The sequence below is a fragment of the Bombina bombina genome, chromosome 11, assembly GCF_027579735.1.
Source record: "Bombina bombina isolate aBomBom1 chromosome 11, aBomBom1.pri, whole genome shotgun sequence".
In the NCBI taxonomy this organism is placed as follows: Eukaryota; Metazoa; Chordata; class Amphibia; order Anura; family Bombinatoridae; genus Bombina; species Bombina bombina.
This window is the reverse complement of record NC_069509.1, coordinates 155,694,171-155,707,918: the sequence shown is the minus strand read 5'-3', so window position 1 is coordinate 155,707,918 and position 13,748 is coordinate 155,694,171. Positions and strand designations below refer to the sequence as shown.

Here is a 13,748-nt window from a genome sequence, read left to right as displayed (position 1 = left end):
TGTATGTGCAAATCCAGTCTTATTACCAGAGAGTACGTGAACTGGAATGATCTGACTACAGCAATCTAAAAGCCAGAATGAGAAATACATATATCATCCCAATACAGTTAGATCTATTTGTACATAAAAGTTTTCAGAGTACAGCTTTAGAAAAACTAGTGATATAAAAAAAAAAAAAAAAAAAAAAAAAAAAAAAAAAAAAACAGGGCTTCAGTGGCTCGTCAAAAAAAAATCAAATTCTTCATATCTTGACACTGTTGGAATAAAACTGAAGGGTGGGGGAAAAAAAAAAAAAAAAAGTTTTTCACATCCGTGAACCCCTTTCTTGTAAAATCTGAAAGAAAAAAAAAAAATTACATTTAATAGAGAAAAAGGAAATGGAAATTAGCCCCCATTTAACTCCTGCAACGTGATTTAGTACACAGATAAAGGGATAGGACAGTCAAAACTAAAAACTTGCATGAATCAGATAGAGCAGGTCATTTTAAGACACTTTTGAATTAACTTCTATTTTCAAACGTGCTTTCTTCTCTTTGTATTATTTTTCAAAAACATATCCTACACTAGTGAGTGCCAACTGCTGATTGGTGCCTGTACACATTCGTCTCTTGTGATTGGCTTACCATACGTGCTCAGCTAGCTGCCAGTAGAGCAATGCTATTCCTTTAGCAAAGGATAACAAGAGAAAAGTTGTTAAATTGTATGTTTTATCCATTTTGATTTTTTTTTTCCTGTCAGCTCCAGAGCAGCATGCACTATTGGGAGCTATCTGACCAGACATAGGTGCAGCCACCAATCAGCAGCTAGCACCCAGTAGTGTATTTAGGGTTACAACCTCAGCCATGTTTTCCTGGACACTTATGAGTTACACATGTTGCAGGGTGTGCAGAAGGGAACATGTATTGTGCCTCTGGACAGCACACAAATAGTGACCCTGTACAGTACTATTCATGTTCCTCCATACACACCCTGCAGCATGTGTAACTCATAGCTGTCCAAGAAAACATGGCTGAGGTGGCAAACCTAAGTGCATTACTGCTGCTGAGCATATGTATATATGATTTTCAACAATGGATACCAACAGAAAAAGTAAATAGCAGTGATTTTAAAAGTATCTTAAAGTTTCATGCTCTATAAGAACCATTAAAGTTTCCTATCCCATTAACAACTGTTCTTATTACACAAAATACTTAGTTCAATTAACGTTTATATAAACCAAAGTCTTATGCTGAGAAGTTTCTTTGCAAGTGTTGGTCATGCCTCTACGTGCTCTTAAACATGATTAAATAATAAAATGTGCGATGGGGCGTCTAGTCAATTACTCTGTATGAAGGTGTCAAGCAACAAGTAAGCATACAGTCATGTGAAAAAGTACAAACTCTAAATTATATGGTTTTACATATCGGGACATAATAAAAATCATCTCGTCCTTAGCAGGTCTAAAAAAAAAAAAAAAAAAAAAAAAAAAATAGGTTAATTCAACTTTAGATGAACACACGGGCCTCTAGTTATCAAGCCGTCAACCTCAAATATGCTGGAATTCCGCAGTGTATTTGTGGAGAGGCTGATTCGCCTTAGTTATCAAGCCCTACACACCGGCAAAAGTAGAATTTAGTGACGTAAGCTTCGATCCGACAGACGCAGTCCGACACAGATCGATTCTTACGTCACTCCACAAGTTCGGCACAATCTGACTACTTTTGCTAGTTATCAAAAAACTAGCAGGTACGCTCGGAACTTTTCCGGCCCAGCGTACCCTGGAGGCGGCGGATCCCATAGTAATCAATGGGAGTCTGACCATAGTGAAAGTTCCTGTTCGCTGCTGCCCGACATCCCATTGATTCCTATGGGAGCTGTCTGCACCTAACACGTACCCCGAGTCTAAACACCCCTAATCTGTCCCCCCTTACCTTTAAAATAAACCCTAATCTAGCTACAATATAAATAATAATTATATTGTATCTATTTTAGGATTTATTTTTATTTTACAGGCAAATTACAATTTATTTTAACTAGGTACAATAGCTATTAAATAGTTAACTATTTAATAGCTACCTAGTTAAAATAAAGAGAAATTTACCTGTAAAATAAAAAACTAACCTAAGTTACAATTACACCTAACACTACACTATCATTAAATTAATTAAATAAATTACCTACAAATAACAATTAAATTAACTAAAGTACAAAAAATAAAAAAAAAAGTTACAAACATTTCAAAAATATTACAATTTTAAGCTACTTACACCTAATCTAAGCCCCCTAATAAAATAACAAAGCCCCCCAAAATAATAAAATGCCCTACCCTATTCTACATTAAAAAGTTAACAGCTCTATTACCTTACCAGCCCTTAGAAGGGCCTTTTGCGGGGCATGCCCCAAAGAATTCAGCTCTTTTGCCTGTAAAAATAAAATACAACCCCCCCCCCCCAACATTAAAACCCACCCTACACATACCCCCCTTAAATAAACCTAACACTACCCCCCTGAAGATCATCCTACCTTTAGCAGTCTTCAGCCAGCCGACCACCGATGGAACAGAAGAAGACATCCGGAGTGGCAGAAGTCATCATCCAAGGGGTGCTGAAGAAGTCTTCCATCCGATTGAAGTCATCATCCAGGCGGCGTCTTCAATCTCCATCCATCCGGAGCGGAGCCATCTTCACACGAGCCGACGCGGAGCCATCTTCTTCCACCGACGACTGAACGACCAATGACGGTTCCTTTAAGTGATGTCATCCAAGATGGCGTCCCTCGAATTCCGATTGGCTGATAGAATCCTATCAGCCAATCGGAATTAAGGTAGGAAAAAGCTGATTGGCTGAATAAATCAGCCAGATTGAACTTCAATCCGATTGGCTGATCCTATCAGCCAGTCAGATTGAGCTCGCATTCTATTGGCTGATCGGAACAGCCAATAGAATGCAAGCTCAATCTGATGGACTGATTTAATCAGCCAATCAGATTTTTCCTACCTTAATTCCGATTGGCTGATATAATCCTATCAGCCAATCGGAATTTGAGGGACGCCATCGTTCAGTCGTCGGTGGAAGAAGATGGCTCCGCTCCGGCTCGTCTGAAGATTGAAGACGCCGCCTGGATGATGACTTCAATCGGATGGAAGACTTCTTCAGTGCCCCTTGGATGATGACTTCTGCCTCTCCGGATGTCTTCTTCTGTTCCATCGGTGGTCGGCTGGCTGAAGACTGCTAACGGTAGGATGATCTTCAGGGGGGGTAGTGTTAGGTTTATTTAAGGGGGGTTTGGGTTAGAGTAGGGGTATGTGGGTGGTGGGTTTTAATGTTGGGGGGGGTTGTATTTTATTTTTACAGGCAAAAGAGCCGAATTCTTTGGGGCATGCCCCGCAAAAGGCCCTTTTAAGGGCTGGTAAGGTAATAGAGCTGTTAACTTTTTAATGTAGAATAGAGTAGGGCATTTTTTTATTTTGGGGGGCTTTGTTATTTTATTAGGGGGCTTAGATTAGGTGTAAGTAGCTTAAAATTGTTGTAATATTTTTGAAATGTTTGTAACTTATTTTTTTATTTTTTGTACTTTAGTTAGTTTATGTAATTGTATTTAATTGTAGTTATTTGTAGGTAATTGATTTAATTAATTTAATGATAGTGTAGTGTTAGGTTTAATTGTAACTTAGGTTAGGATTTATTTTACAGGTAATTTTGTATTTTTTAGCTAGGTAGTTATTAAATAGTTAATAACTATTTAATAACTATTCTAACTAGCTAAAATAAATACAAAGTTGCCTGTAAAATAAATATAAATCCTAAAATAGATACAATATAATTATTATTTATATTGTAGCTAGATTAGGGTTTATTTTACAGGTAAGTATTTAGTTTTAAATAGGATTAATTTAGTTAATAAGTTATAATATTTAGATGTATTTAATTAATATTTAAGTTACGGGGGGTTAGGGGTTAATAATTTTATTATAGGTTGCGGCGGAATAGGGGGCAGGATAGGGGTTAATAAATTTATTATAGGTGGCGACGGCGTGGGGGGGGCTGATTAGGGGTTAATGGGTTTAATATAGGTGGCGGCGGGGTCCGGGAGCGGCGGTTTAGGGGTTAAACAATTTTAGTTGCGGCGGGGTCCGGGATCGGCAGTATAGGGGGGGGCAGGATAGGGGTTACTAGGTATAATGTAGGTGGCGGTGGGCTCCGGGAGCGGGGTTATAGTTGCGGCGGTGTCCGGGAGCGGCGGTTTAAGGGTTAATAACGTTATTTAGTTGCGGGGGGCTCCGGTATAGGGGGTAGAACAGTGTAGTTTAGTGTGAGTGCTTAGTGACAGGCTAGTAATAAAGCTGGAAAAAACCCGAAGAGCAGCGAGATCGGATGAGTGATAACCATCACAGTCCGCTGCTCATCGCCCCGTACTTGGTGCACGGCTTTTTGACAGCTTTATTGATAACTTTGGCGAGATTATTCAGGTCTGCGGCGGCGATGGTAGGCGATCTTAGGCGGGCGTATTGGGGCCGGCGAAGGCAGGTAAGTACACGTTGATAACTAGAGGCCTTAGTCATGATTTATTGAACAAAAAACATAATTTATGTAAGAACTTACCTGATAAATTCATTTTTCATATTAGCAAGAGTCCATGAGCTAGTGACGTATGGGATATACATTCCTACCAGGAGGGGCAAAGTTTCCCAAACCTTAAAATGCCTATAAATACACCCCTCACCACACCCACAATTCAGTTTAACGAATAGCCAAGAAGTGGGGTGATAAAAAAGTGCGAAAGCATATAAAATAAGGAATTGGAATAATTGTGCTTTATACAAAAAAATCAAAACCACCACAAAAAAGGGCGGGCCTCATGGACTCTTGCTAATATGAAAGAAATGAATTTATCAGGTAAGTTCTTACATAAATTATGTTTTCTTTCATGTAATTAGCAAGAGTCCATGAGCTAGTGACGTATGGGATAATGATTACCCAAGATGTGGATCTTTCCACACAAGAGTCACTAGAGAGGGAGGGATAAAATAAAGACAGCCAATTCCTGCTGAAAATAATCCACACCCAGAATAAAATTTTTAATGAAAAAACATAAGCAGAAGATTAAAACTGAAACCACTGCCTGAAGTATGTTTCTACCAAAAACTGCTTCAGAAGAAGAAAACACATCAAAATGGTAGAATTTAGTAAAAGTATGCAAAGAGAACCAAGTTGCTGTTTTGCAAATCTGATCAACCGAAGCTTCATTCTTAAACGCCCAGGAAGTAGAAACTAACCTAGTAGAATGAGCTGTAATCCTTTGAGGCGGAGTGTTACCCGACTCAACATAGGCATGATGAAATAAAGATTTCAACCAAGATGCCAAAGAAATGGCAGAAGCTTTCTGGTCTTTTCTAGAACCGGAAAAGATGACAAATAGACTAGAAGTCTTTCGGAAAGACTTAATAGCTTCAACATAATATTACAAAGCTCTAACAACATCCAAAGAATGCAATGATTTCTCCTTAGAATTCATAGGATTAGGACATAATGAAGGAACCACAATTTCTCTACTAATGTTGTTAGAATTCACAACCTTAGGTAAAAAATTCAAAAGAAGTTCGCAGCACCGACTTATCCTGATGCAAAATCAGAAAAGGAGACTCACAAAAAAAAGAGTAGATAATTCAGAGACTCTTCTGGCAGAAGAGATGGCCAAAAGAAACAAAACTTTCCAAGAAAGTAATATAATGACCAAAGAATGCATGGGTTCAAAAGGAGGAGCTTGAAGAGCCCCCAGAACCAAATTCAAACTCCAAGGAGGAGAAATTGACTGACAGGTTTTATACGAACCAAAGCTTGTACAAAACATTGAATATCAGGAAGATTAGCAATCCTTCTGTAAAAAAGAACAGAAAGAGCAGAGATTTGTCTTTCAAGAAACTTGCGGACAAACCTTTATCTAAACCATCCTGAAGAAATATAAGTCTTCCAGACTCTATAATATATCTCTCTAGATACAGATTTACGAGCCTGTCACATAGTATCAATCACAGAGTCAGAGAAACCTCTTTGACCAAGAATCAAGCGTTCAATCTCCATACCTTTAAATTTAAGGATTTCAGATCCTGATGGAAAAAAGAACCTTGAGACAGAAAGACTGGTCTTAACGGAAGAGTCCACAGCTGGCAAGAGGCCATCCGGACAAGATCCGCATACCAAAACCTGTGAGGCCATGCTGGAGCTACCAGCAGGACAAACGAGCATTCCTTAGAATATTGGAGAATACCCTTGGAAGAAGAACTAGAGGCGGAAAGATATAGGCAGGATGATACTTTTAAGGAAGAGATAATGCATCCACTGCCTCCGCCCGAGGATCCCTGGATCCGGACAGATACCAGGGAAGTTTCTTGTTTAGATGAGAAGCCATCAGATCTATTTCTGGGAGTTCCCACATTTGAACAATCTGAGGAAATACCTCTGGGTGAAGACCATTCGCCCAGGTGCAACGTTTGGCGACTGAGATAATCCGCTTTCCAATTGTCCATACCTGGGATATGAACCGCAGAGATTAGACAGGAGCTGGATTCCGCCCAAACCAAAATTCGAGATACTTCTTTCATAGCCAGAGGACTGAGTCCCTCCTTGATTGATGTATGCCACAGTTGTGACATTGTCTATCTAAAAACAAATGAACAACTCTCTCTTCAGAAGAGGCCAAGACTGAAGAGCTCTGAAATTGCACGGAGTTCCAAAATATTGATCGGAAATCTCACCTCCTGAGATTCCCAAACCCCTTGTGCCGTCAGATACCCCCACACAGCTCCCCAACCTGTAAGACTTGCATCTGTTGAGATTATAGTGCAGGTCGGAGGAACAAAGAAGCCCCCTGAACTAAACGATGGTGATCTGTCCACCATGTCAGAGAGTGTCGTATAATCGGTTTAAAGATATTAATTGAGATATCTTTGAGTAATCCCTGCACCATTGGTTCAGCATACAGAGCTGAAGAGGTCGCATGTGAAAACGAGCAAAGGAGATCGCATCTGATGCGGCAGTCCCAAGACCTAAAATTTCCATGCATAAGGCTACCAAAGGGAATGATTGTGACTGAAGGTTTTGACAAGCTGAAATCAATGTTAAACTTCTCTTGTCTGACAAGGACAGAGTCATAGACACTGAATCTATTCTAGAAACCTAAAAAGGTTACCCTTGTCTGAGGAATCAATGAACTGATTAGTAAATTGATCCTCCAACCATGAACTTGAAGAAACAACACAAGTCGATTCGTATGAGATTCTTCGAAAATGAGAAGACTGAGCAAGTACCCAGATATCGTCCAATAAGGAAATACCAAAACCCTGTTCTCTGATTACAGAAAGAAGGGCACCGAGAACCTTTGAAAAAAATTCTTGGAACTGAGGCTAGAGCCACAAAACTGGTAATGCTTGTCTTAAAAAGAGAATCTCAGACACTAAAAGTGATCTGGATGAATCGGAATATGCAGATACACATCCTGTAAATCTATTGTAGACATATAATGCCCTTGCTAAACAAAAGGCAGGACAGTCCTACAGAAACTGAATGTTGGAATCCTTACATAACGATTCAATATTGATAGATCCGGAACTGGTCTGAAGGAATTGACCTTCTTTGGTACAATGAAGAGATAAAATAAAACCCCAGCCCCTGTTCCAGAACTGGAACTGGCATAATTACTCCAGCCAACTCTAGATCTGAAACACATTTCAGAAATGCTGAGCCTTTGCTGTGTTAACTGGGACACGGGAAAGAAAAAATCTTAGCAGGAGGCCTTAACTGAAGCCAATGCTGTACCTTTCTGAAACAATGTTCTAAAACCAGAAATTGAGAACGGAATTGATCAAAATTTCTTTGAAGAAAACGTAATCTGCCCCATACCAGCTGAGCTGGAATAAGGTCCGCACCTTCATGGGTACTTAGGAGCTGGCTATAGGTTTTCTATAAGGCTTGGATATATTCCAAACTGGAAATAGTTTCCAAACTGATACCGCTCCTGAGGATGAAGGATCAGGCTTTTGTTCCTTATTGTGAGGAAAGGAACGAAAAATGATTATTAGACCTAAATTTACCTTAGATTTTTTATCCTTTGGTAAAAAAGTTCCCTTCCTTCCAGAAACAGTTGAAATAATAATTTATTACCCTGGAAAGAAAAGGAAAGCAAAGTTGACTTAGAAGACATAACAGCATTCCAAGTTTAATCCATAAAGCTTTTCTAGCTAAAATAGCTAGAGACATATACCTGACATCAACTCTAATGATATCAAAAGATGGTATCACCAATAAAATTATTAGCATGTTATAGAATAATAATAATGCTATAAAATTATGATCTGTTACTTGTTGCGCTAATGCTTCTAACCAAAAAGTTGAAGCTGCAAATACAAAGATTTATCAGCATCAACCTCTGAGACAGAAACCTCTGAACCAGAAGAACCATTATCAGTATCAGAATGATGATGTTCATTTAAAAATTCATCTGAAAAAAGAGAAGTTTTAAAAGACTTTTATGTAAACTAGAAGGAGAAATAACAGACATAGCCTTCTTAATGGATTTAAAAAATAAAATCTCTTATGTTTATCAGGAACACTCTGAAAATTAGATGTTGACGGAACAGCAACAGGTAATGTAACAGTACTAAAGGAAATTTTATCTGCATTAATAAGTTTGTCATGACATGCAATACAAACAACAGCTGGAGAAACAGATACCAAAAATTATAGCAGATACACTTAGCTTGGTAGCTCCAGCACTAGACAGCGATTTTCCTGTAGTATCTTCTGACTCAGATGCAACGTGAGACATCTTGCAATATGTAAGAGAAAAAACAACATATAAAGCAAAATTGATCAAATTCCTTAAATGACAGTTTCAGGAATGGGAAAAAATGCCAGTGAACAAGCTTCTAGCAACCAGAAGCAATGAAAAAATAAGACTTAAATAATGTGGAGACAAAAGCGACGCCCTTATTTTTTAGCGCCAAATAAGACGCCCACATTATTTGGCGCCTAAATGCTTTTGGCGCCAAAAATGACGCCACATCCGGAACGCCGACATTTTTGGCGCAAAATAACGTCAAAAAATGACGCAACTTCCGGCGACACGTATGACGCCGGAAACGGAAAAGAATTTTTGCGCCAAAAAAGTCAGCGCCAAGAATGACGCAATAAAATGAAGCATTTTCAGCCCCCGCGAGCCTAACAGCCCACAGGAAAAAAAGAGTCAAATTTTTGAAGGTAAGAAAAAATGATTAATTCAAATGCATTATCCCAAATATGAAACTGACTGTCTGAAAAATAAGGAAAGTTGAACATTCTGAGTCAAGGCAAATAAATGTTTGAATACATATATTTAGAACTTTATAAACAAAGTGCCCAACCATAGCTTAGAGTGTCACAGAAAATAAGATTTACTTACCCCAGGACACTCATCTACATGTTTGTAGAAAGCCAAACCGGTACTGAAACGAGAATCAGCAGAGGTAATGGTATATATAAGAGTATATCGTCGATCTGAAAAGGGAGGTAAGAGATGAATCTCTACGACCGATAACAGAGAACCTATGAAATAGACCCCGTAGAAGGAGATCACTGCATTCAAATAGGCAATACTCTCCTCACATCCCTCTGACATTCACTGCACGCTGAGAGGAAAACCGGGCTCCAACTTGCTGCGGAGCGCATATCAACAAACTTACTTCACCACCTCCATCGGAGGCAAAGTTTGTAAAACTGAATTGTGGGTGTGGTGAGGGGTGTATTTATAGGCATTTTAAGGTTTGGGAAACTTTGCCCCTCCTGGTAGGAATGTATATCCCATACGTCACTAGCTCATGGACTCTTGCTAATTACATGAAAGAAATAAAGCCAAAATGGAGAACTCCTGTGTGAAAAATACACCCTTACAGCTTCCATAGGAATTAAGAGGCTAAGTAGCAGCCAGGTGCTGCTAATCAAATGCCCTTGATGGATCATCAGCAAGTGTGACCACCTCTTATTCTTTATTTGTAAAGCGCAAACAGATTTCGCAGCGCTGCCGCCGATGGGTACAAGGATAAAAGTACAACGTAGAAACAATACAAAAAAAGACAACATTTTACAGACAAATACAGGGGGAATTGAGGGCCCTATTCCCGTGGGAACTTACAAGCTACAAAAGATACAGTTTTAGCAGTCTGATGGTCTGAAGCATTCTAATGTGTGTTAATACAATGCCAAGGAGGAAAGAATCAGCAATGATCTTAGAGAAGCAATTTTTGCTGCCTAATCTGGGAAGGGTTATAAGGCCAATTACAAACCATTTAAAGTCCATCATTCTACAGTGAGAAAGATTTACAAATGGAAAAAATATTCAAGATAGTTGCCAATCTTCCCAAGAGTGAACGTCCAAGCAAATTTACCCCAAGGTCAGAGTGCCACGCTCAGAGAAATTAAAACAAAAAAAACAAAAAAAAAACCACACAAGTGTTACATCTCAGACTCTACAGGCCTCAGTTAGCATGTTGAATGTTAAATTCATGACATTAGTTAGAAAAAAAGACTGAACAAGTATGGTTTGTATGGAAAGGCTGCCAGGAGAAATATTCTCTCTAAGAAAAATGGCAGCATGGATAAGGTTTGCAAAGTTGCATCTGAACAAACTACAAGACTTATGGAGCAATGTCCTTTGGACTGACGAAACCAAAGGAGATGTTTGGCCATAATGCACAAACAAAAAACCAAACACAACAAACATAAGCACAAACACCTCAAACTGTCAAGCACTGTGGTGGAGGGGTAATGATTTGAGCTCGTTTTGCAGCCACAGGACCAATGCACCATGAAGTCCTCTGTAAACCAAAGTTTTCCAGAGTCAAATATGAGGCCATCTGTCTGACAGATAAAGCTTGGCCGAAATTGGGTCATGCAACTGGACAATGATCCCATGCACACCAGTAAATCTAAAACAGAATGTCTGGGGGGGGGGGGGGGGGGGGGGAGAAATATAGGTGTTGCAATGGCCCAGTCAAAGTCCAGACCCAAAACTGATAGAAATGCTGTGGCGGGACCTTAAGAGAGCTGTGCATAAACTAATGCCTGCAAACCTCAATGAGCTGAAGCAATGTTGTATATAAGAGTGGGCCAAAATTCCTCCACAACAATGTGATAGACTAATAGTCACAGAAAATTACTTCAAGTTATTGCTGCTAAAAGGTGGTTCTACAAGCTACTGAATCATAAGGTGTACTTAGTTTTTCCCACACATGGCTTCTCCATTTTGGCTTTATTTTTGTTAAATAATCATGACACAGTGTAAAAGGTTATGTGTTGTTCATCTGAGGTTGTATTTACCTCATTGTAAGACATGCTAAGGACCAGATGAATGTTGTTATATCCTCATACGTTAAAAACCATAGAATTCAAAGAATAAATACAATACCATACATCAAACAGGCAACAAGATATCAAACTGAGACAGCCGCCTGAAGAACCTTTCTACCAAAGGCTGCTTCAGAAGAAGCAAAAAAAAAAAACACACATAAAAATGTAATCATTTTGTAAGTACGCAAAGACCAAATAGCTGCCTTCGAAATCTGATCAAGGGAAACCTCATTCTTGAAAGCTCAAGAAGTGGCCACTGACGTAGTAGAATGAGCAGTAATCTGCTGCGGTGGAGGCTGGCCTGCTTCAGAGTAAGCCTCGTTAATCAAGAGTTTCAACCAAGAGGCCAAACAAACAGCAGAAGCTTTCTGACCCTTCTTAGGACCAGAAAAATGAATGAACAAACTAGAAGTTCCCCAACCAGAGACACTTGCATCTGTAGTGATCACAGTACAGATAGAATAAGCAAAGGAATTGATGTCAGCTTGTCTGAACCTTCAACATTCTCTGCTCTGTTAAAGGGACAGTCAACTCCAACATTTGTATTGTTTAAAAAAAAAAAAAAAAAAAAAAAAAAAAACTTACCCTGGGAGGACCTGTTCAGAATCCTATTTGATATCCCTGAGAAACTATAATTTAGAACCCAGGGATCTGGAACAAACTGAACAGGCCTCCTAAATCTGCTCCCTACCAGAACTTTGACAGGAACAAACGATTGAACCTTTAGATTTCCCTCTAGACTTCCTGTCTTGAAGGGGGGGAAAAAAAAAGCCCCTTTAGCTCCAGTAACAGTAGATATTATACAATCGGAACAAAACAATTTCCCTTAAACAAAAGCAATAATCTTGATTTTGACACCACACCATATCAGCAGACCAAGATTTCAGTCATAAGGCTCTCTTGGCAATGACTGCAAATGGCATTCATCTTCATAATATCAAACAGCACCACAAAATTAAAGAAATGGCAATCTTGAGTAAACCCAAAAGACTTGCACTAGAAGAGTCATCAGAATACTACCCTGAAAGACTAGACAACAGTAATTAGAAGCAGCAGCTACATCAGCAATAGCTGACCTGAGCAAATATCCTGCTTGTAGAAAGGCCCTTCTGTGAAAAGGAAAAAGTACATTTAGCCAGAGTGGAAATGGCCCCATCCACCTTGGAAACAGTTTCCCTCAAACCAATATAAGCAGCAGGTAAAAGGATATAACTTTTTTAAAACTTGCAGAAGGATTAAAATGAATTACCTGGCTTTGACCATTCCCTAGAAATCATGTCAAAAACAGCATCAGGAATAGGGAAAACCTCAGGGAGATTAAATTCAGTTTAAGACTGTTAAACAATTACAAGGCTTATTAGAAACTTTAGAATCTTTTTAGGTCTAAAGTAATTAAAACTAGCTTTAAAAAACAAAAACAAAAAAAACCCCACAACAAAATGTTAAACTAAAAAAAAAAAAAAAAAAGAAAAATATCAGGTTCAACATCAGTTGAGTCCTCCTCACCAGAGGAAACTTCCCTATTTTAAGGCATAACAGTATCTCTGGTCTCAGGGAGCATAGTACTTGTAGAAAGTAAAATCTAAACTGACATTTTATGCTCGATTGAAGGCAGGAGAGTAGACATCTCCCCAGATACTGTAGTCTTAATATTTTTCACAGTAGGTGAAACATTATTACTATTCTCCTGTAATGAACAAACCGAAGGTGCATTAATACCCAAAGAAACAGCATTAGGTTGGTCCGATTGCATTAAAGGACCAGTAAACAGTTTGCATAATCAACAAATGCAAGATAAGACAATACAATAGCATTTACTCTGAACTTCAAATGAGTAGTACATTTTTTTCAAAAATATTTCAAAGTTATATATATTTCCACTCCCCCTGTACCATGTGATAGCAATCAGCCAATCACAAATGCATATATGTATAGTCTGAATTCTTGCACATGCTCAGTAGGAGCTGGTGACTAAAAAGTGTAAATATAAAAGACTGTGCACATTTTTATTGAAGTAAATTGGAAAGTTGTTTAAAATTATATGCTGTATCTGAATCATGATAATTTAATTTCAGAGTGTCTGTCTGATAATTTTAAACATGAGCCACATAAATGAGATGGAGAAGGCACCTCAGCTTTTTCACCATAAGCACAACTAATGACAAAAAGGTGTTCAGGGGACTCAGTTTCTCAGGTAGATTTAGGGACAGAATCAGACTGCTCCATTACAGCATATGACAAAGCAATGCAATAAACACTAACCCCTTAAAAAGCTTGAGGAATGGAAATTCCATCCCTCCTAAGTAGCTTTTTAAATAACTCAAAAGGTATAATGGGCGGTGAACTGCAATACAAAGCAAGGCTCATCAATTTTTATTATGTGCAAAAAGA

At 38.7% G+C, this 13,748-nt stretch overlaps 1 protein-coding gene across 1 annotated transcript in view; it reads right to left on the bottom strand.

Moving 5' to 3' along the window:
• KCTD5 (potassium channel tetramerization domain containing 5) overlaps nucleotides 1-13,748 on the bottom strand; it is a 105,791-nt gene that overhangs the window by 491 nt on the left and 91,552 nt on the right. The window contains 1 exon segment of the mRNA XM_053695096.1: nucleotides 1-334. This exon segment is cut by the window's left edge and continues 491 nt beyond it. Coding sequence (XP_053551071.1) covers nucleotides 305-334 — 30 coding nt within the window. The 3' untranslated portion in view covers nucleotides 1-304.